Source organism: Pongo abelii, chromosome 13 (genome assembly GCF_028885655.2).
Source record: "Pongo abelii isolate AG06213 chromosome 13, NHGRI_mPonAbe1-v2.0_pri, whole genome shotgun sequence".
Lineage (NCBI taxonomy): Eukaryota > Metazoa > Chordata > Mammalia > Primates > Hominidae > Pongo > Pongo abelii.
The window spans coordinates 59,317,593-59,342,211 of NC_071998.2; the positions used below are offsets into that span (position 1 = coordinate 59,317,593).

The window sequence follows — 24,619 nt, forward strand, 5'->3', positions numbered from 1 at the left end:
ATCAGTTAACAAAGAGCAGTTTCTCCCATCTTTCTCTCACCTTCTTTGTCCCGTTCTGTCTCTGTCTCTGTCTCTGTCTCTCACACACACACACACACACACACACACACACACACACGCAGTCCCATCTAGACATTAGATTTCTACTTCCTGCTACTAACAACATTTATTGGCCTAAGTTAATAACTCGAAGTAGCAATTCCAAAGAATATTTTGGTCAAGGATTTGGTCACACATTTCCTTTTAAGATGTTAGCAGATACTTTCTTTTGAAAGAGAATAAATTATAGATGATATTCTTCTTCTTTCTTGGAAAGGAGCACATAATTTCTCAGTTCTGTGGAAGACTGTTAATAACCTTTCAGCATGAAAGATCTACATTTTGTCCACCGGCTAAGGACTGACTTCAGTCATAATGCACTTTTAAACAACAGGTTCACACATTTATTTCCAAGAATTAACCTCTAAGCTGGGTGTAGGGGCATGTGCTGGTAGTCCTGGCTACTCAAGAGACTGGGGCAGGATGATCACTTGAGCCCAGGAGTTCAAGTCCAGTCTTGAATATAGCAAGACCCTGTCTCTAAAAGAAAATTTTTTAATTAAAAAAAAAAAAGGAATTAACCTCAATCTTACTGAGATCAAAAATTCCTCCTATGAAAGAAGGTCAATATGGTAGGTTAATTTTATGTTTCCTTCCAGCTGAGAAAGGAAGGGACTGCATACATAGTACCTCGAACATTGAAAGGGAGAGAGTGAATACCCTCATTCCATTCCCCTCCTGTTTTCTGAGACCATTTCAATTTCCTGTTACCAGATGGATCTGAATCGTCTAGTCTTGTACCAACTAGGTGCATCTAAGGGCCCCCAACCTTTGTCTATTTAAAACCCAACACTTTGGGGGGAGACCAAAGCGGGTGGATCACTTGAGGTCAGGGGTTCGAGACCAGCCTGGCCAACATGGTGAAACCCTGTCTCTACTAAAAATACAAAAATTAGCCGGACGTGGTGGCACATGCCTGTAATCCCAGCTATTAGGGAGGCTGAGGCAGGAGAATCGCTTGAACCCAGGAGGCAGACGTTGCAGTGAGCCAAGATCGTGCTACTGCACTCCAGCCTGGGCGACAGAGTGAGACTCCATCTCATAAATAAATAAATAAATAAGTAATAAATAAATTAAAAATATATACCTATCATCTGTTTTTCTTTTTTTTTATGAAAATTTCTGTGCTGGTTATATATCATGAACCTATTTTTCTTTGTTTTCAGATATGGCTCTTACTTAAACAATGTTTATTCATGCCAAAGCGAACAACAATGTAACTTCTCTTTATAGGCAAGGGCTGAACCTTAATCCTCTATGGATACCCCTCAGGCTCTTGCCTTCTACTGATATTTCTAAATTACTGCCTTGTTGGAAGAATGTGTCCACTTCAGGCAGATACTGACAGGATACCAGAAAGAGTACATTTTAAAAGATGTAGCAGGGCCAGGTGCAGTGGCTCACGCCTATAATCCCCGCATTTTGGGAGGCTGAGGAGGGCAGATCACTTGAGGTCAGGAGTTCAAGACCAGCCTGGCCAACATGGTCAAAACCCCTCTACTAAAAATACAAAAATTAGCCGAGTGTGGTGGTGGGTGCCTGTAATCCCTGCTACTGATGATGCTGACGCAGGAGAATCACTTGAATCCGGGAGGCAGAGGTTGCAGTGAGCCGAGATCTGCCACTGCACTCCAGCCTGGCGACAGAGCAAGACACTGTCTCAAAAAAAAAAAGAGATTTCTCTATTGGAATCCATAAGGCTGAATTCAAAATGAAGCATTATAGAAGCAAATTTACTATGTCTACAAGTGTACAGCTTGGATACATGATTTGGATAAATGATTACTAAATAAACATAGAAAAGTAGCTCCTTCATCCACCTCCTTTCCCTTCATCCATCCCCTTTCCTGGATTTGTAATCAAATGACCCTTCAGCCCTAAAGACTCCTGCCAAGCATGAGAGAAGAATGGAGTTAACAATTTAATTCAATTCAACTCTATGCAATTAGCAGATAATTCAGTGCACAGGAGTCATCTGTTAGCCTTGTCTCCTAGGAATCCTCCTAGCATCTCCTCACCTTGCTATTGGGAGATGAAACCAGAACTTTTTTTAACTTAAACGTCAATGTCACTCTTACATTAGGATAGTTTTGTTTATGTCTCCAATTTTTGTTCATGGTTAAGGGAGTTACCCTTCATTCCAGATGACACTTGATGCACTGATTGCCTGTATGTAAAAAAAGAACTTAAAAACTCCTCCTGGGACACAATGTTATGAATAAGGGCAGCTGTTTTGATTTATGTAGCACAGTTTTTTTGCTGACTCTCCCCTGCTCAGTTTGATCTTGAGTGTCTAGAATCTTTGTTCCGATTGAGTCTGTGCCCTCCTCCCTCAGCCCCAGACTCCTGGGCCCCGCGGGATACAGGGCATTCCTGTTCTCTATCTCTGGGCCACCTTTGGTTAAGAATGTTGGCTAACAGAGAACCAATTGCATAGATCTCTCTTCTGACTTGAGATGAACATTAAGAGGTGACCCTGTGATCCTGTTTTTTTGTCTTTTCAGGACACTGTTTCCGTTCATAGACCAAGCTTTTATGCAGACAGATTTCTCAAGTTCATGAATTCCAGAGTTTTCAAGAAAATTCAAGGTAAGATTCTTATGAAATTTTTTTTTACTTTTAGCGGCTAATTTCATTATGTATCTTTGCAAGACTTTTATTGGAAGAACTAACCCATTTCTCTCCCTGCAGCAGTAATCACTTAGTAATTACGGTCAAGTATCCCAGTCAGGTGTTTATTGATGCCATAATCATTAGAGTCCTGCTTAGTGGTGAAAAAATTTAGAAGGTATCTAAATGTCCAACCATATAATATATTGGTTAAATATATTATGATACAGTCAAATAATGGAATAGTATGCACCCAATAAAAAATGATGTGTTAGCACATTTAGTTTGCTAAATATAGATGTATTTACCTTATATGTAGTTATCAGTCTGTATGCCTTAAATGCACAGCAGAATTCTAAGGGAATATACAAAACAGCAGTTATTCTCATAGGACATTCTCTAGGATAGATCATATGTTAGGCCACAAAACAAGGCTCAATACATTTTAAATGATTGAAATCATACAAAGTATCTTTTCTGATCACAGTGGAATGAATCAATAAACAGTGAAAACTGAAAACTTCACAAGTATTTGAAAATTAAACCACACACTCTTAAACTAGCAATGAGTTAAAGAAGAAATTACAAGGAAATTAGAAAAACCTCAGAGATGAATGAAAAGGAAAACAAACATACCAAAAATTTATGGGATGCTGTGAAGGCAGTGCTCAGAGGAAAATTTATAGCTATAAACTCTTACCTTTAAAAAAAAAAAAAAAAAAGGAGGCCGGGTGCGGTAATCCTAGCACTTTGGGAGGCTGAGGCGGGCAGATCACTTGAGGTCAGGCGTTCAAGACCAACTTGGCCAATATGGTGAAACCTCATCTCTACTAAAAATACAAAAATTAGCCAGATGTGGTGGTGTGCACCTGTAATCCTAACTACTTAGGAGGCTGAGGCAGGAGAATCGCTTGAACCCAGGAGGCGGAGGTTGCAGTGAGCTGAGATCATGCCACTGTACTGCAGCCTGGGCAACAGAGTGAGACTGCACCTCAAAAAAAAAAAAAAAAAAAAAAAATGAAAAAAGAAAAATCTCAAATCTATACCCTAACTTTAAACCTTGAGTAACTAGAAACAGAAGAGCAAACTAAACCCGAAGCTAACAGTGCTTATTCCAGATCAAGGGAGTATGTGGGCTCTTATTTTCCTTTATATTGATATTTATTAAATTTTCTACAATGAATATGTCATATCTATGGGAAGTTTTTTAGATATGTTAAAGGAGAAAATAACCCTATATATAGTTATTTTATCATTTTGCTATTCTGTGGTCCAATTTCATAAACTAAAACATGATAATTTAGCCATACACAACTGAAAAAGTAGAATGTTCATGTTTTATATTTAAATAAGACAAATTTTCCTGGTAATATTTATTGGAGATTTTTTAATTAATGAAAGTCAAACATTTGCAATGTAAACATTTTGAAAAATAAAAGAAGATGAAAAAAAAATGAAAATTCTTGAAATGTCACAACCCAGAGATATCCACTGCTAATATTTTGATGTACTTTCTACCAATCTTTATTTCTATGCTTTATGTATTTATATTAAAATGATACCATAATGGTACACAATTTTAGGTATAGTCCTCTTTTTTCACATAACATTATAACATGAATAGTTTATAATGTTATATTTTTCATATCATTGTATATTCTACAAGGCACCATTTGAAGTTGCAACACATTAAAATTGTATGAGTGTGACATAATATATTTTTTTTTTTTGCCAGAATCTATTTAACTATTCTTTCAGTATTGGGAATTTACATTGTTTCTCCTTTTTCTATTTCTTACTGGTTTATGAACATAATTTCAGATAAACCTTGTGTCCAAATTTAGGATTATTTCTTTAGAATGGATTCCAAGAAAGGGGTACTAGGGTAATAAAATGCACATAACTGCACAGAGAGATTGTGCCACAGAAGGCTCCCATGAGAGCCTGTATTCTACCAGCCCTTAGCCAGCATTGTGGTTTTTAAATTATGCCACTCTGATAAGTAAAAAATGTTATCTGATTGTTTTATTTTGCATTTCTTAAGTACTGGTAAGGTTCAACCCTTATTCATGTTTATTAGCCATTTGTAGTTCCTCTGAGAATTGAGCTTTGTAACATTTGACCATTTATATTGGGTGTTTGTTATTTTTCCAAATTATTAATATCAATTCCATGTATTAAAGATATTAACCCCTTTTTTAACCTTATTTCACTCTAAGGGAAACTTTCTTCCACATTTGGCTCTGTCAGTGGTATCTTAAAATTGCTGTCAAATTGACATCACCATAAATTATTTGCCCAAGGTTTCTTTGGCCTAAAATAGACTATAAGATAGTGTTTATTGAGACTGCAAGCCTACATGAATACCAGCTTGTGGTTCCAATTTTTTTTTTTTTGAGACAGGGTCTCACTCTACCACCCAGGCTGGAGTGCAGTGGCGCAATTTCGGCTCACTGCAACCTCTGTCTCCCGGGTTTAAGTGATTCTTCTGCCTCAGCCTCCTGAGTAGCTGGGATTACAAGCATGCACCACCACACCCAGCTGGTTTTTGCTTTTAGTAAAGACGGGGTTTCGTCATGTTGGCCAGGCTGTCTTGAACTCCTAGCCTCAAGCGACCCACCCACCTCAGCCTCCCGAAGTGCTGGGATTACAGGCTTAAGCCATCGTGCCCTGCTGTGGTTCCAATTTTTAAGAAAGATTTTTTTCACCTTTCTTAGCCCTGTACCAAGGTTGGAAAAACATGGGTTTCACTGCAGCCCCTGGTACGTTTTGGAAGATCTAGCCCTTTAATGTTCTAGCTTTGGTGAGCCTCCCTTAGGAGACTCCCCATCTTGGGAGGTTTTTCTTTCTTAGGGGTATATAAATTAATGGTACAATCAATGGCATCTTCAATTTCATAAAATATGGCATGTGTCGCAGATTTTTCCAGTTTGGATAATTTATCAGGTTTTTAATGGAACAAGTTTTTTAACTCATGGGTAATCAAATCTATTGACATTTTCTCATTTTGATTTTATTATCTATTTTTTAATAATAGCTTTGTTGAGATATAATTAAGATAGGTATGCTTCACCCTTTTAAAGTGTACAGGCCTGTGATTCTTGATTTATTCACAGTTATGCAATCATCACCATTTTCTAATTTTTTTAATTAATTAATTTATTTATTTTGAGATGGAGTCTCACTCTGTCGCCCAGGTTGGAGTGCAATGGCGCAATCTTGGCTTACTGCAACCTCCGCCTCCTGGGTTCAAGTGATTCTCCTTTCTTAGCCTCCCAAATAGCTGGGATTACAGGCATGAGCCACCACACCCAGCTAATTTTTGTATTTTTAGTAGAGATGGGGTTTCACCATGTTGGCCAGGCTGGTCTTGAACTGCTGACCTCAGGTGATCTACCTGCCTCAGCCTCCCAAAGTGCTCAGATACAGGCATAAGCCACCATGCCCAGCGATTTTCTAATTTTAGAACATTTTCATTACCCCAGAAAGAAACCCCATACCCATTAGCAGTCACTCCCCATTCCATCCTCTTCCCAGCCCCTGGCAACTACTGGTTTACTTTCTGCCTCTATGGTTTTGCCTATTTTGGCATTTCATTTAAATCATATAATGTGAACTTTTCTGTTTGGCTTTTTGCACTTAACAGAATATTTTTGAGGTTTATCTGTAGCATCGTAGCATGTACCAATAATTTATTCTTTTTATTGCAGAATATTCCATTATATTGATATACCATAGTTTGTTTATTCATCAGTTGATGGATATTTGGGATGTTTCCATTTTGGCCATTACGAATAATGCTGTTACGAACATTCATGGACAAGGTTTTGTATGGGCATATATTTTCATTTCTTCTGAATATGTACCTAGAAGTGGAATTGCTGAGTCAGATGGTAACTCTCTGATAACATTTTGAGGAACTGTCAAACTCCTTTCCAAAGCAGCTGTGTCATTTTACAATCCCACCAGCAACATATAAGGGTTCCAGTTTCTCTACATCCTCACTGACATATGTTATTGCCTGTCTTTTTTTCTTTTGGCCATCCTGGTAGGTATGAAGTAGTATCTCACTGTAGTTTTGATTTGCATTTCTCTAATGACTAATGATATTAAACATCTTGTATGTGCTTATTGGCAATTTATATCTTCTTTGGAGAAATGCTCACTCAAACCCTTTGCCCATTTTTAGTTGAGTTGTCTTTTTATTATTGAGTTGTAAGAGTTCTTTGTATATTCTGGACACAAGTCCGTTATCAGATATATGATTTGCAAATATTTTCTTCCATTCTGTGTGTTGTCTTTTTACTTTTTTGATAGTGTCTTTTGAAGCACAAAATTTTTTAATTTTGTTGTCCAATGTTTTTCCTTTTGTTGCTGGTGCCTTTGGTGTGATCTAAGAAAGCATTGCCTAACCCAAGGTCATGAAGATTTACTCTCATGTTTTCTTTGAAGAGTTTTATAATCTTAGCTCTTACATTTAGGTTTGTGATTCATTCTGATTTAATTTTTTTGTATATGATATAAGGTAGAGTCTATCTTCATTCTTTTGCATGTGGGATAGCCGGTTGTTTCACCACCATTTGTTGAAAAGCCTATTCTTTCCCCCTATTGAATTATCTTGGCACTCTTATTGAAAATCATCATGAGAGAACATAAACCAGACAAAAAAAAAGAAAAGAAAGTCGATTTACCACAAGTATAAGGATTTACTTCTTGACTCTCACATCTGTTCTATTGATCAATATGCCTACCCTCATAGCAGTTCCATACTATCCTGATTACTTCTGGTTTGTATTGTTAAGTTTCATATCAAGAAATGTGAGTCTTTCAACTACTCTTTTTCATACTGTTTTGGCTATTCTGGGTTCCTTGTATGTCCCTATGAATTTTATAATCAGTTTGTTAATTTCTGGGGGAAAAAGGGTAGCTGGTAGTTTGATAAAGATTGTGTTGAATTTGGGGAGTGTTGCCATCTTATATCTTACATTCCATAAATGTGGGATTCTTTTTAGTTAAGCCTTATGCTTACAAAGGACTTCACCATTGAATAATCAGATAAATGTTCACCCGTATTTTTCTTTTACCTTTTATAGATTGTTTTTTATGTTTTTTTTTCTTTAATCTATGTTGTATTGATTTTGGTGTATGAAGTGAGGGAGATCTAACCTTGTTTTTTCCCAGGTAGTTAACTATTGTCCTAATACCACTTACTGAATAAGATATTTCACTTCAAAGCACAGTCAAGTACTTTATCACTTTTGTTTATTGTGTAGATAGTAGTAACAATGTTTATAGTCCTGCTACAGTGGAAAATAGTCCTGCTACAGTGGGAAAGGTGATTCCTACCTACTTTTCTTGCTTTATGTTTTCTAACATTTATCATGACCTATAATGACCTACACTTTAGGTCCTATGCTATAGGTTTTACTTACTTAATGCCTATCTGCTTTATTTAAATGTAAGCTAGCTGGGCGCGGTGGCTCATGCCTGTAATCCCAAGACTTTCGGAGGCCGAGGTGGGCGGATCACGAGGTCAGGAGTTCGAGACCAGCCTGACCAACGTGGTGAAACCCCGTCTCTACTAAAAATACAAAAATTAGCCGGACGTAATGGCACATGCCTGTAATCCCAGCTACTTGGGAGGCTGAGGCAGGAGAATCGCTTGAACCCGGGAGGCAGAGGTTGCAGTGAGCCGAGATTATGCCCCACTACACTCCAGCCTGGGTGGCAGAGCAAGACTCTATCTAAAAAAAAAAAAAAGTAAGCTGACTGCTGTATCCCCAGCACTCAGTGAAGCCGTGTGGGTTTGGAGGGTGCACATACTGTAATTTTTATCTGTTGAATGGATGAAGATACCATGTATACTGGGTCCGATCTTCTCCTTAAGGTCCAGGACAGATCCCTGTAGAGATTACCTCCACTACAGGGTAATTTTAACCATTCACTCCCTCTTCTGGCTCCACACCTCATCCTTCCATCTGCTCATTCTCATATATCATAGAAACAAACCTCCTCAACACTCCATCTCTCTCCAATTCCTGGTGTATCTTTTTCCTCCTTCACCGTCACCCTATTGGAGATGAGAGTTGGATGTACTTGCTATCTCACTTTTTTTGTTTCTTGTCACTATTCAGTGTTCTCCAGTGGCTTTTGATCCCACCACTCTACCAAAATGTTCTTTTTGAGGTAATCAACAATCATTGCTCAAGCCATTGAACAACTTTCAGTTTTTTTTGTTTTTGTTTTTTGTTTTTTGTTTTTTTGAGGTGGAGTCTCACTCTGTTGCCCAGGCTGGAGTGCAGTGGCACTATCTCAGCTCACTGCAACCTCTGCCTCCCAGGTTCAAGTGATTCTCCTGCCTCAGCCTCCGGAGTAACTGGGACCACAGGCATGCGCCACCACACCCAGCTAATATTTGTATTTTTAGTAGAGACAGGGTTTCGCCATGTTGGCCAGGCTGGTCTTGAACTCCTGACCTCAAGTGATCCACCCACCTTGGCCTCCCAAAGTGCTGGGATTACAGGTGTGAGCCACCGCACCCAGCCTCTTTCAGTCTTCTTAAAACTCTCCAGCATGTGAGACCACTGATGGCAGCTCTCTGTGAAATACGCTCTTCACTTGTCTTTCTTAACTCAGGACTTGCCTGGTTGCCTTCCAGCCTCTCTTCTCCTCCCTCTCTTCTCCTCCTTGGTATCCTTTGGAAGCTTTTCATCCCTGCTTACTCTTATTGTGGTTGTTCTTCAGGGTCTAGGCTCTGACTTGGTCTCTTCTTATACAGCACTCTGGGTAATTCCCTATTCTCCCAAGGGTTCAGTTACCATCTGTGTACTTGCAACTTACTCCCCACACTTCTAGCAATTCCCCTTGCCTGTCCACTCCCCAAACTTAAGCATCCACTAGATTCCATAAGCTCAGCATGCCCAAAATTGAATTTAGCCACTTACCACCCCAGAGTCTGCCTCTCTACCTGGGTCCACGTCTTATGGGAGGCCACCACAATCCACCCAATTACCCAGCCAGAATGCTGGCATCATCCCTTGACCTCTTCCTTCTGCTTACCACCCACGTGCAGTTACTCAGCAACACCTATCAGTCCTCACTCTGCAGTATCAGGAGTGCAGCCCCTTCTCTCACAGTACCTCTCCTGATTCAGCCACTGTGTTTTTTGATTTGCAGGTTTTATTATTATTTTTTTTTTTTTGCATAAAGTTGTGGCCCCAAACAGGTCTCTTTGCCTCCCATCATGTACCCATTCAATCCAATTTCCCCCCACACACACTGCAGCTAGAGGAATCAGTTTAAAATATAAATCTGCTCTTGCTGATTTCTGTTAAAACCCTTCCATGCTAATAATAAAAATAATAATGCTAAAGGAAATAAACGTCCATGGATTCCCTGGTGCACAAAGTCCTTAACTTTCATCTAGCACATTTCCTGGCACACAGTAGACACTCAATGGTTATTTGATGAATAATGCAATGAATTAATGGAATTTTTATCTAACACCACCATTTCAAAGAGTAATTAAATTATTAGAAAAGTAGACACTTGAAAACACAACTTGAAGATGTTTCATCAACCATGGTTAATTTAAAGCCCTTAATGCCTAAAGGCATACTCCCCTCCCACCAAGAAAATAGTACCTGGTCTTCAAGTTTCTTTTTTGAAGTCAGTGTTTTTTAACCTTTTTAAATCCCTTCATCCCACCCACAAGTGAGTCATGCTGCCAGTGTAATAATGTCTACAAAATCCTATAATATTTCCTGGAAATATTAGTCACCATTATGTTGAAACTTCACTGAAATTCTCCATACGAATAATTTGTCTAAAGTACTAAAGCTCAGTTTCCTGAATAGAATATAAGAGTTAAATTAATTTGTTAAAGAAAATTAACTGTTCTAAAATTTCAGAACAATAATGTATTCATGAACAAACACTCCTGCACTTATTATGTATCTAGTACTACACTAAGCACTGATGATATAGAAAGCTTTTTAAATATTGATTAGTTCCTCCCTCAATAATTTAATAGTCTCTTTTGAGCCAGAGATTGAAACATGTGACAGATCTGTAATGAAACAATTGCTAATATTTCTGCATATGCTACTATGGGTACATGGAGAGAAATAAGAGAAAAAAAGACCAATTCTTCCAAAAGAGAGCTCACAGAGAAAAAGATATTTCAACTAAATCCTGAAAATGTAACCCAGGGTTCATTAAGAAGAGAGACAAGAAGGGCATCTCAAGGAGAAAGAACAGCATGTGCAAAGACCTAAGGGCAGAATGAACATGGTAGGTTCCAATATGGCAGAAGGGTGAGCTGAAAAGTGAACATGGAGGCAGTCGAGTGGCAGAATGCAAGGCTGGAAATGGGCACAGGATACCTACTGCCAGCCGTGGTTGAGCCAAAGACAAATCCAGGCATTTCTGCCACACAAAAGGAAGCAACCCGCCACCCAAACCAGCTCTCAATGTTACCCAGTCAAAAGAGATCCTGAGAATTAAATTTCTGCAAAATCCAAGCTCTTATCTGCTGAGTGAGATCATTCCTTTAAGGAAGAAACTCACCACTTGAGACAAAAGTGAAGTCTTTGTTGTGGTGCTATGTGGTCTTGGCAGAGGTTTGTTTTCCGGTCTTCTCTGCTCCTCATTATATGTGATGCTGATAAAGAACAAAGAGTTACTTCTTTTTCCAGTCTTTTGGCCCTCACTCCATGAAATGCCGTGAGTATAGCTCTCCTGAGTATCTTTTCCTCATTACACGGCTCTCACCCTGATCGCATTTCCTTGGTGCTGCCGAAAACCTTTTGATCATAGCTGTTTCTTTGTTTAGAGAAACAACATTGACCTAAGAACTATGATGTAGAAAAGCAGTTCTCAAGCCTTTTGGTCTCAGGGCCACATTACACCCTTAAAAATTATTGAGGACACCAAAGAACTTTTATTTATGTGGGTGATAGCTATCTATATTTCACATATTAGAAATTAAAATTGAGAAAAATTTAAAAATATTTATTAATTCTTACCAGTTAACAAAAAAATTGCGTGTTAACATCAGTCAATTTTTAACATAAATAATTACAAAATATAGTTATATTTTCCACAGATTAGTGAGAAAAGTGGAATTGTTTTACCTTTTTTTTTTGAAATCCTTAACGTCTGGCTTAATAGATATGTTGGAGTCTCACATCTGCTTCTGAATTCAATATGTGGTGACATCACAGGTCATGTAACATCTAGAAAACTCTACACATGTGAGAGAATGAAAGTGAAAGAGGCAAATAATGTCTTATGATGATGATGAAAATAATTTTAACATCACAGATCTTCTGAAAGGGTCTCAGAGACCCCTTAGTTTCCAACCCATATCTGAGATCCTGTGATTTAGAAGTTTTAAAATACAGCTGGGCACAGTGGCTCATGCCTGTAATCCTAGCACTTTGGGAGGCCAAAGCAGGCAGATCACCTGAGGTCGGGAGTTTGAAACCAGCCTGACCAACATGGAGAAACCCCGTCTCTACTAAAAATACAAAATTAGCCAGTCATGGTGGCGCATGCCTGTAATCCCAGCTGCTCAGGAAGCTGAGGCAGGAGAATTGCTTGAACCTGGGAGGCGGAGGTTGCAGTGAGCCGAGATTGCGCCATTGCTCTCCAGCCTAGGCAACAAGAGCAAAACTCCGTCTAAAAAAAAAAAAAAAAAAAAAAAAAGAAGAAGCAGTTTTAAAATACTATATTGAAAGACAGGAGTTTATTAAAGGTCTATAAAAGTTAGCAGATAGAGATGACGAGTTGATGGGTGCAGCAAACCACCATGGCACATGTATACCTATGTAACAAACCTGCATGTTCAGCACATGTATCCCAGAACTTAAAGAAAAACAAGATAAAATAAAATAAATAAAAGTTAGGAGATAGAATGTTAAGGCAGAGGCCAGTGTGACAATAACGGCTTCTTCCTTGTAAAACAAGTGTCACCACTGTTTGAGAGAGTGGAGAATTAAGGTAAACATAACTTATTTTTTAAACATTCAAAAATTTCTTCCCCTCAAAGAAAAACAAATTCAAGGTTTATCTTTTTCTCCCCTCAGTTTAACCAGAAAACAGAATGCTAAAGAGCTAGAAAATGAACCACCTAGAAAGCAACTTAAGAAGAAAAGAAAGACACCTGAGAGTCATGCTTGCTAGTTCTGTGATCTTGGGCAAGCCACAATCTTTCTATTCTCAGTTTCTGGACCTAAAAAGGGCCTTCCTCTTCCTCATACATGTGGATGGTTTGAGATATGCAATGTGAATGTTGGATTCGAGACTCTAAAGCCCTCCACAAATGTTATTTATTAGGATGATGATATTATTATGATTCTAAGACTGCTCGAGGGACAAATAAACCTTCCCTTCTCTTTAAGTGGAGAGATTGTCCTCCATTCTTCTCTCATTTGTGTGTCCCAAAGTCCTTCTCCAATTAAGTTCTTGCAAGCAGCCTCTGGGAAGGCCCCAGATGAGCTGTGTAATCTAAGCTCTGAGAGTCCCAAGGCTAAACACAATTACTCTAATACACTTACTATCAGGCTACCCCTTTATGCAAACCTCTAAAGGAAGAGAGACACTGCCAAAAACATATTCAGGGGAAAGCATAAACAGGCCTCAACTTCCCTTTCCCCCTCCCTCCAAGGAAATTCTCTAGCAATATTAAGCCAAGAAGAATTATTGCAGCAAATAGTGAATGTAAATAAGAATGGCCTGGCTGCCACTTAAGCAGCTTCCATGGACGTGTCCTCCGTGAAGTCCCAGGCTTCAGCAAGCATGATTGATGGTGAAGTACATTTTCATTAGTTCAGGTTCCCAACACACTTCTGAACTTGTAGACTGCTGTTTAGACAAAGATTGGAAGTGAATTGTATGTCTGACATAAAACCATGACCTAGAAAAGACCTAAAGGGTAGGAAATGTCAGTGGAAAGTCACAGAAAGAAAAAAACAACCAGAAGTAACTTGGCTAAATTGGGCAACATGAGTATAAGATTAAACATTGGCATGTTTAGAAATTCCCAGTCCCAAGTTAATAAAACCAGGGTCGTGAGAATTCTGTATACTTTACCATCTGTGCTTATCAACTCACCCATCCTCCTCCCAGCACTAGAAAAACATTGTTTGGAGAGGGGGGAATGATTCTTTAGCAATAAAACATTTGAATTTTACCTCAAGTAAGACTTTATTGCAAAATCTGGAGAGAAATTTTAACTTTTAATTTGCTCTAGGATATTCTGATTGAAGTCAAGTCATTTTGGACAAATAATATAGCCAATTCGTCGTATTCATCAGATGAAACAAGTTCATCTCCCTTTCCATATATATAAAATAAGCCTCTTGTCTTCTATTCAAATAATAACTAAAATGTTAATAAATAATAAAATATTCACTTTTAAATAAAATAGTAATGTGATTTTACAGTAAATATCTGTATTTGTCCTTTTCCTTTCTGTCTAGCTTTGAAGGCTTCACCATCTAAGAAACGGTGCAATTCAATCGCCGCCCTAAAGGCCACTTCACAGGAGATTGTGTCCTCACTTAGCCAGGAATGGAAGGACGAGAAGCGAGATTTGCTGACTGAAGGACAAAGTTTTAGCAGCCTTGATGAAGAAGGTAAAGATATGTAACTTTTTTAAAAAGACAAATGTTCTTGTAATTTATTTATACAAGTAAATTTGCAGAAGAAAAATTTAAAAATACCTGCTCTAAGAAATAAAATATATTAATTAATTTTTTAAAGGATAACTACAGTGGCCAGGCGCAGTGGCTCACGCCTGTAATCCCAACACTTTGGGAGGCCGAGGTGGGTGGATCACTTGAGGTCAGGAGTTCGAAACCAGCCTGGCCAACATGGCGAAACCCTGTCTCTACTGAAAATACAAAAAATTAGCCAGGCGTGGTAGCGGGCGCCTATAATCCCAGCTACTCGGGAAGCTGAGGCATGAGAATCACTTGAACCCGGGAGGCGGAGGCTGCAGTGAGCTGAGATTGCACCATTGCATTCCAGCCTGGGCAACAGAGCAAGACTCTGTCCCAAATAAATAAATAAATAAATAGGATAGCTACAGTAAGATGCAGTTCATGCACATTTTAACTACCACATAAAAAATACAATTTATGGTTTATGATAAAAATTAGACAATACTAATTCAAAAAGAAAAATGTCTGCTTCCACTACCTGATGGTAACAAATACTAACATTTTGTTGCTTTTACTTCTAGACCTTATTCTGTGCATGTACACATACACATATGCACGAGTACGCATGCACACACATATACTTAATGTAACAATAAGTTGTCTCTTCATTTAGGTCTTTTAATGATTTTTTTTTTTGGTACCCACTGGTAATACTCGGGAGGTACTACATGTTCTTTACTTTGAAAGCTTCATAACCATGAGCAGGTACCAAGAGAAGGAAAGAAAAGAGGCAGAAAGGAAAAATATGGAACGTTTCACAAATTTGCATGTCATCCTTGCATGGGGGCCATGCTAATCTTCTCTGTATCGTTCCAATTTTAGTATATGTGCTGCCAAATTGAGCGCTTTAATGAATTTAAATAAAGTTTTACAATATTTTTCTTGTGTGGCTTGTACATATACCTTTTGTTAGATTTATTTCTTGGATAAATGCAGAGATATTGATATAGATTTTTTTCTGGATTTTTAAAAATAGTACCTTTTTTAAGAATTGAGTTTTCTGGCCATTTGTTGCTATTGCATAGACTTCACACCCTTTTTGTCTTTTTTTCTTTCTTACTTGCTGGCTAGGACTTCTTGTACAATGATGAATAGAAGTGGTGATTGTAGACAGCCTTGCCTTGTCCTGATTTTAAAGGGAGTACTTCTAATGTTTCACTGTTGAAAAAGAAGTTTGCTGTATTTGATACCCATAATCAAGTCAAGGAACTTCCTTTTTTTATTCCTACTTTGCTAAAAGTTTCTTTTTTAATTAATCAGGAAGGAGTACTGAATTTTATCAAATACTTTATCTGCCAAGTTAATCATTTGTTTTTTCCCTTCTAATCAAATATGGGAGAATGACATTTTAGATTTTTCTATTAGTATATTCTTTGGAGAATCTCAGCATTTCCTGAAAATGTCTTCTACTTTCTACAGAAGTTAAGACCTCTTCTAGGGATTTTCTTTTCCTCAGAGTCTTTAAGATGTGGTGTTATTTCTATTCCTTCTTCAGCAGCACTTATCCATACGTGCTGTTTGGTTTTTTTCTTTCTCATCTTCCCATAAACCAGCTTTTACCTGGAGTTAGTGATTTCATCAAGAGAGTTACAGAGGTGCCCTTGATCCTCTCTGAATTGATGTCTCCAGTTCCTAGCTGACATTCATCCCCTTCTCCTAAGCTCCCCTGCACTGGCATCTCCCCCACTATACTACCTGGTTTTCTGATAGCACATGCAAAACTGCAGGTGCCTGTAGTCTGGGAAATAGGATAAACTTATTTTAAAATTATATTAGTTTATTGATTTGCATATGTTGAACCAGCCTTGCATCCCAGGGATGAAGCTGACTTGATCGTAATGGATAAGCGTTTTGATGTGCCGCTGGATTCGGTTTGCCAGTATTTCATTGAGGATTTTGGCATCGATGTTCCTCAGAGATGTTGGCCTGAAATTTTCTTTTTTTGCTGTGTCTCTGCCAGATTTTGGTATCAGGGTGATGCTGGCCTCATAAAATGAGTTAGGGAGGATTCCCTCTTTTTCTGTTGTTTGGAATAGTTTCAGAAGAAATGGTATCAGCTCTTCTTTGTACCTCTGGTAGAATTCAGCTGTGAATCTGTCTGGTCCTGGACTCTTTCTGGTTGGTAGCCTATTAATTACTGCCTCAATTTCAGAACTTGTTGTTGGTTTATTCAGGGATTCGACTTCTTCCTGGTTTAGACTTGGGAGGGTCCAAGGAATTTATCCATTCCTTCTAGATTTTCTAGTGTATTCGCATAGAAATGTTCATAGTATTCTCTGATGGTAGTTTGTATTTCTGTGGGATCAGTGGTGATATCCCCTATATCATTTTTTATTGCATCTATCTGATTCTTCACTCTTTTCTTCTTTATTAGTCTGGCTAGAGGTCTATCTATTTTGTTGATCTTTTCAAAAAACCAGCTCCTGGATGCATTGATTTTTTTGAAGGGTTTTTTGTGTATCTATCTCCTTCAATTCTGCTCTGATCTTAGTTATTTCTTGTCTTCCGCTAGATTTTGAATTTGTTTGCTGTTGCTTCTCTAGTTCTTGTAATTTTGATGTTATGGTGTCAATTTCAGGTCTTTCCTGCTTTCTCTTGTGGGCATTTAGTGCTATAAATTTCCCTCTACACACTGCTTTACATGTGTCCCAGAGATTCTGGTACGTTGTCTTCATTCTCATGGTTTCAAAGAACATCTTTATTTCTGCCTTCATTTTGTTATTTACCCAGTAGTCATTCAGGAGCAGGTTGTTCAGTTTCCATGTAGTTGTGCCGTTTTGAGTGAGTTTCTTAATCCTGAGTTCTAATTTGATTGCACTGTAGTCTGAGAGACTGTTATGATTTCCGGTCTTTTGCATTTGCTGAGGAGTGTTTTACTTCCAATTATGTGATCAATTTTAGAATAAGTGCAATGAGGTGCTGAGAAGAATTTATATTCTGTTGATTTGGGGTGGAGAGTTCTGTAGCTGTCTATTAGGTCCGCTTGGTCCAGAGCTGAGTGCAAGTCCTGAATATCCTTGTTAATTTTCTATCTCATTGATCTGTCTAATATTGACAGTGGGGTGCTAAAGTCTCCTGCTATTATTCTGTGGGAGTCTAAGTCTCTTTGTAGGTCTCTCAGAACTTGCTTTATGAATCTGGGTTCTCCTGAATTGGATGCATGTATATTTAGGATAGTTAGCTCTTCTTGCTGCATTGATCCCCTTACCACTATGTAATGGCCTTATTTGTCTCTTTTGATCTTTGTTGGTTTAAAGTCTGTTTTACACCGCATATTCTCACTCATAGGTGGGAACTGAACAATGAGAACACATGGACACAGGAAGGGGAACATGACACTTCGGAGACTGTTGTGGGGTGGGGGGAGGGGGGAAGGATAGCATTGGGAGATATACCTAATGCTAGATGACGAGTTGGTGGGTGCAGCGCACCAGCATGGCACATGTATACATATGTAACTTACCTGCACATTGCGCACATGTACCATAAAACCTAAAGTATAATAATAATAATAATAAAAATAAATAAATAAAGTCTGTTTTATCAGAGATTAGGATTGCAACTCCTGCTTTTTTTTTTTTTTTTTCATTTGCTTGGTAAATATTCCTCTATCCCTTTATTTTGAGCCTATGTGAGTCTTTGCACGTGAGATGGGTCTCCTGAATACAGCACATTGATGGATCTTGACTCTATCCAATTTGCCAGTCTGTGTCTTTTAATTGGGGGCATTTAGCCCATTTATATTTAAGGTTAATATTGTTATGTGTGAATTTCATCCTGTCATTATGATGCTAGCTGGTTGTTTTGAGCTGGGCTGAGTTCTTATCAGGAAGTGCTGAAAATGAATCCTCTTCCAAGCTCATTCATGTTGTCGGCAGAATTCAGCTCCTTGTAGCTGTTGGGCGGAGATCCCTGCTTCTTTGCTGTCTGACAGCCAAGAGCCATGTTTAGCCCTGGGGTCCATCCACATTCCCTACCATGCTGCCCCTCTGTCTTCAAACACAAAATGTCCTGCAAGTCAGCCCCAACACTTTACATCTCTGACTTCTTGTCTCTGACCTCTAGACCAGATTTAAAGGGCTCATACAATTAGGTGAGGCTCCCCTGGATAATCTTCCCTTTGACTAACTCAGTGTTAGCCAACTCAGGGTAACCTGAGTTACATCTGCAAAATCCCTTTTGCTAGGTCACATCACATAGCCACAGGAATAACAGCTCATCATGTTTGCAGGCCCCACAACAAAGGGAGAATTTACAAGAGTGTGGGTGATGACGGGTCATCTTAGAGTTCTACCTACCACACTGGCTTTAGAAAAAAAGTGAAGGATATGGGAGCATGAAGAAACACTTCTCTCCCTCAAAGAGCTGCTCCTAATGGGTTGAGGGGTCACCTTCCCAATGATGTGTGACCTGAGACTGAGTCACTGGACAGATGTGTTTTGCTCTGTCACTCAGGTCATGTCTACTTTGTGAAGTAAAGCTGGTATGCCCAAAACCTAGGTCGAAGACCAGCTCCATCTACTTTATAAGGAGTGGCAATTCATTGGAATCTGATATCGGGTTATTTTTGACACCCAGTTTTCAATGTTATGGAGAGTTTTCATGTTTTTCTTTCCATTTAATGAGAAGTTGGGATCAAGAATATTGAAGATTGCAAGCCAGGTGTCACATTAAAGTTGAAGCCTTTCTAATTTTTGAAGGTTGAGCCCTTTGGTTATTCATGGTTTTATATGACGAACATCTTTTATCCATCACTGCAGTTTTCTATTTTGACTTGAATTGGAGGCAGAGCTCCACCACCCCAGTGTGTCGTCTGATTTCCCAGACCAGAGTCCAGCCTTTCCTGTGCTTGCCTGGCTTCCCCTCCATGTTGCTTCCTACCCCACCATCTATACCCTTCACATCCAAAATCCAAAACCTCACACTCATACGAGAATCCCTATTAGGGTTGGTTTATATTTACACACTAAAAATCTCTAATTTTGAATTTGTTGTGCCTATAAAGGAATACCAGGAACACCTTAAAGTTATAATTGTATTTATTAGCATCTATTTTAGGTCAGTCTGGGGGAGTGATGGAAAGAATCCACATAGACTCCAGAGAGATGGGCAGGGTTTACTGCTCAGCCTTGAACATTCCTCTTTCCTCACAAGGATGGGATCTCGCATAAGTAATTTCAGGGGCCCCTAAGTTTTAAAGAAAAAATAAGTGTTTCTCATTTTTAAAAAAGGCAGCTTTGCTGTTAAAATATGTCAATAAGAGTCCTGGATACTGTTTAAAAGTATTTATGGGCTCAGATGGGGTTAAGGTAGAGCTGACTGTTAGTCAGTTGAAGTATTTGTTTCCCAGCTCTTGAAAAGCCTGGGTTCTTATATCCAACCTGAGAATCATTGATATGTGCATACCACAGGGAGGGCAAAAAGTTTCACTGTCTGTTTATACACTTGCCAGTCATCCTTTTAATCTCTGTCAAATTGTCTGCTTAAACTCCTGTGAGTTTTTTTATGCCATCTTTTTGAAACAGTAAATCACTTTATTAGGTTTTTAAAAGAACATTCATGTCATTTCCATGAGCCATTTTTTAAATTAATGCAATTTCCTTTCTGTTTAACCTGTTTACAAGAAGCTATTTTACATTTCTGCTGTAATTCAGAAAAAAAAAGTGCAGTTAATTCATAATTGAATTTGCAGCCTGATAGGTAAAATGAATGCTTTTGACTCATTTCAATTATTATAGATGCTAAAGCTGCATTTATTCTTGAGATTCATGAATGTGTGTGTTGCTTTCGTTCCCAGCCCTGGGATCCCGACACAGGCCAGACCTGGTGCCTAGCACTCCGTCACTGTTTGAAGCTGCTTCCTTGGCGACCACAATTTCATCTTCTTCCTTATACGTCAATGAGCACTATCCACACGACAGGCCTACACTCTATTCAAACAGGTAATCCTTAGTGCAGTCAAATAACCCATCAGGCTGTTACCACATCAACATCAGGCCTGAACCAGTATCTCTGAATGTGGACACGTCTCTAACAACCAGGATGTGCCTGTCATCTGCCTCATAAGTCGGAGAGAGAACATGCTTGATTTTTACTGTGGCAAAAGAACACTGGAGGGAAAACCCTCATGATTTTTCTTTACAGTTGATCATTATGTCATGTAGAAATTATATACTTGGCTCAATGGAAGAAGACAAATCTTTCATCATTTTTATTTTAGTAAATTTTTTAGGAATGGGTTTCTTCAGAGTGAGCACTCTTAGTTAATATTACACAGGTAGCTGCAAAGATATTGTAATATTCTCTTTTGGTATGTGTGATCTTAGTGACTGTGGTAAACAGAATAATGGCTCCCCAAAAGCTGTCCACATCCTAATTCCTGTAACCTGTGAATATGTTACCTTATATGGCAAAAGGGACTTTACAAATGGGATTAAATTAAAGATCCTGAAATGGGATGATTATCCTGAATTATCCAGCTAGGCCCAATATAATCACAGGCCTAGCTGTGATTATAGGGGCCCTTACAAGGGGAAGGCAGAAGAAGGGTGAGAGTCAGAGAAGGAGACACAACATCAGAAGCAGAGGTCAGGATACCCCATTTGCCCTGATATGATTATTATTCATTGCTTGCCTGTAATCAAAATATCTCATGTAACCTATAAGAGTTTTGGAAATTGTATGCTCTCTAGCAACTTTGTGTGAATTTTTATATAAGCACTGTTTTATAAGTTCTACGAAGTGTTATAAAAATAGAAACAAATTTTAAAAAATAAGTAAAATAACAATTATCTGTTAAATGTTAGACTAGTTCTTGTTGAAACCTAGCTCTCAAGAATCAAGATCAGATTTATGCAGGTGAAGAATTCCTTATGCTTTAAGTCATTTTCTATCTCCAGGCTAGCAGTTCGGTTGATTTCCAGGAAGAGGAATCAATAAGGTAGATTTATTTTTAATATATGGATATCCATAGAGTCTGGCTTAGTCTTTTGGCAAGTTAAAGTTTGCTAGTCGGACCTGCTATAGGAATTCTTTTTTGTTGCTGTTTCCTCCTCTCTCAGCTAGATACAAGATTAGGTAGGCAGCAGGTTAGGTGGCCAGTCTAGGTCCAGAAAAGTAGATCAAGTGGGTAGCAAGGTGAGCTGCAAATCTTAGCTGGGCCTGAGTTTGCACTTATTTGCCAACAAATAAGGCTCTATTAAAAATTATTTAACTCATCTAAACTATACAAAGTTATTTGATTTGGTCAGTTTCCTTGGATTGGAGAAATTTAAAATGACTTAAATTAATGTGTAATACTTAATATGAATGTCAAATGTTTAAATCTGGTATGTAAATTAGTCAAGCAACAGCCTTTCCTGTCTGTTTGGTGCAGCTGAACACATGGGTCTATATAAAGTTCTTTTGCTCTCAAATATAAATAGCAGCTCAAAAGATAGCTGGAAGGTTGCAGGAAGTTCTTAGCAAGGTCAAAAACAATTCTCATGTGAAGCCATGGTGATTTCTTACAGTTTGCTGTCATGATAATTATTGGGGCATATAATCGGATGTGCTCTTAAATCATTTAGTGAGATTTTCAGCCACCAATAAAAGGGTTTTGATTTGTTTTGTGTTTTGGTAGCAGTGGTGGTGGTGGTGGTGGTGGTAGGTAAGTATCCAGTCTCTTGACCAGGGGTATTAGACTCTTGGGTATTCATAAGGTTTTCCCGGGGCCTGGCAGGGCCTCCTCCTGACTCCCAATCGCTCCTGGCCATCCTGGAAGCTACCTCTGCATGCTCCACCTCCGCATGCTCCCAGAGCTGTGCTGTCATTCTTGATACTTTTATTTACGCCGATACTGACTAGCATATAGATTTGGAGGGGGAAAATAAAAAGTTAGTTATCTATGATATTTTTCCTTTCTTTTAAATATTTATTTAAAACAAATGCATTGTTTTAATCTTCTTTGGCACTGTATCTCCAAAATGCAATTTGATATCTTATATTTCACTATCAATCAAGGTTCACTTGCAAGAACAAGAAACCACTTCATCTTAACCAGAAAGGAATTTAATCTAGGGAACTGGGTGCCTACAAAGTCTGTGGAAAGGCAGTGGGCCTGGGCTCCAGGCTGGCACCAGGAAATCCATCCTGGAACATGCCACCAAACTGAACCACCAGCAGCACTGTAGCAGGAACCACAGTCAAGGTGGTGCCTGCCAATGAGATGCAACCCAGACAAAAGCATTTCAGGGAGCCTAGAATGTTTTCTCAATGAGCCACCCTTTAAAAACCAAACAACTTCGCTAAAATACCCAGATTCTTTTGCAATATCAGTGTCTTTGTCACCATATAATTTTGGCTCTGTTTCCTCCTGGCATTTATCAGCTGGAGGGGAAAACCTGAGACCCCCCCAGGTGACCACCCTCTTCTTCATTCATCTGTGCTGTCACCTGCCTGCTCCTGTAGGTATGTCTGCTTTTAGCCTTGATGTGTACAAGAAGCTGACAGAAGGGCCTCGGGTCTTAATCAGACTTAGGGAAATCATAAGGAAAAGAGGCATGAAGGTGCTAAAAAATCTTAAAGACAACAGTTTGAGAATTCCCAGGAGTCAATATCCCTATTTCCCTGATCCACTGTGCCCAACCCTCATTATTCAACTGGCAAACTTCACCAGCAAACCAAAAAAAAAAAAAAATTGTCATATTTTTGTTTCTATCATTTTTTCCTTTAGAGCCCACCTAGTCCTGTGTGGCAATAAATAGACACTACTCTAAATCTCATCTGGCCAACTGAGTTTCAAAACCTAATCCAGAGAGCCTGGAAAGAAAATGCATTGAAAAGAAAAAAAGAAAAAGAAAATATGTTGAATATTGATGTTATAATTTACATGTGAGATTTTTCTCTCTATGAATCATTTTTCTGTTCAGGCAAAGTGGTCTGTTTTCCGATTTTGACATTATGTTATACGTATCTGTGCTAAAATAAGCTGCAAATACTTCAACTAGCAGTTGTCATTCTGTCAGTCTTTTTAGAATCCTTAAGTTGGCAAGGTATTGATTAGTGCCTGGATGCCTCCACACCTAAATTATATACTGCAGTGGGAAACTGCTGTCTCTTAGAATTATTCCTTTTTTTAAAGGATTATTCTTTGTAACTTCAAAAACTCTAATAGCAACCCATTCTTTTTTTAATGTACTCCAAAAATTGGCTAGGAAGGAAAGGAAAAAAAATAGTATCACCTTAAAAGTATGTATCTAACCTACTGATTGGGAGTACATATTTTCAAGTTGCACTGTGCAGTCTTGTGTTAGAGCATGCAGATCATAGGAATAAAGAGAAACTGTCATGGGCATTGCTTCCTAGTCAACTAGCAACATTTAAGTTCCGAATTTTTGATACTTGCATTTTTCTTTACTAGTAAGAAGTCCGTTCTTTAAAAAGAGGTATAAATTGAGCACTAAGAAATATAGAGGCAAATGTGTTTTACCTCAAAGTTAAGAACAATTTCACTTAATGTTGTAGAAATAGGTTACATTTATGAATATTTTCATGATTGCCTGCATAGTTGGTAGCAAAGCCAAAGCTCTGGTTATGCATAAGGAATTGAAAGTCACACTTCATTCCAGTGCACCTATGCTTTCCCCATCAAAGATGTCTTACCAGTGTCACCACTCTATCCAGTCTCAGGTTTGGTTAGTGGCTATTTCCAACAGTTGGGCTCACCCTGCAGACATTTGCAGTATTGTGAGAAGGGCAAAAATGTCAGAGAAAAAGCCACTGTTCATTTGCACGTAGAGTGAAAATTGGCAAAGGCTCCCTAAATGATGAGTCCAACATTCTAGATCTCAGAGGCTAATCCATCAGATCTAACAGTCTTGTGCCCTCTTCTTCCTGCCATTACAGTGTCATAAACCTAGAACAGGGGTGGAAACACTCTAACCAGAAGCCCTTCCCCACAAATTGCTTACCACTAAGGTTTACAGACATGCAAGTAGAGCCATCCCAATGGTTAGAGATCTTTCTTTAGATTTGTCTAAAATATCAGAAAATGGAAATGCAGAAACCTTACATGATATATCCGAGCATGTTAGTAGGACTTCAGTTGAACACAGGTCTCTAGGGTCTAAGCCTCTTGTCTTTTCCACTGTACCACTCCTGCATCATAGCCTCCAAAAACATATAACATTGGTTGGTTGGTTTTT

General features: G+C 38.6%; 1 protein-coding gene and 1 non-coding gene across 5 annotated transcripts in view; one reads left to right on the forward strand and one right to left on the reverse strand.

Annotated features, from left to right (window-relative positions):
* PIP5K1B (phosphatidylinositol-4-phosphate 5-kinase type 1 beta) overlaps window positions 1-24,619 on the forward strand; it is a 310,275-nt gene that overhangs the window by 222,394 nt on the left and 63,262 nt on the right. For all 4 annotated transcript variants that reach the window (XM_054520016.2, XM_063714238.1, XM_054520014.2 and 1 more), the window contains 3 exons: window positions 2,604-2,688; window positions 14,193-14,348; window positions 20,233-20,377. In XM_054520016.2, the coding sequence (XP_054375991.1) occupies window positions 2,604-2,688; window positions 14,193-14,348; window positions 20,233-20,377 (386 nt within the window). The remainder of the gene's footprint in view (window positions 1-2,603; window positions 2,689-14,192; window positions 14,349-20,232; window positions 20,378-24,619) is intronic.
* Window positions 15,175-15,281, reverse strand: LOC112135089 (U6 spliceosomal RNA). Its single transcript, XR_002916387.1, has one exon. It is a non-coding gene; the product is annotated as a U6 spliceosomal RNA (small nuclear RNA).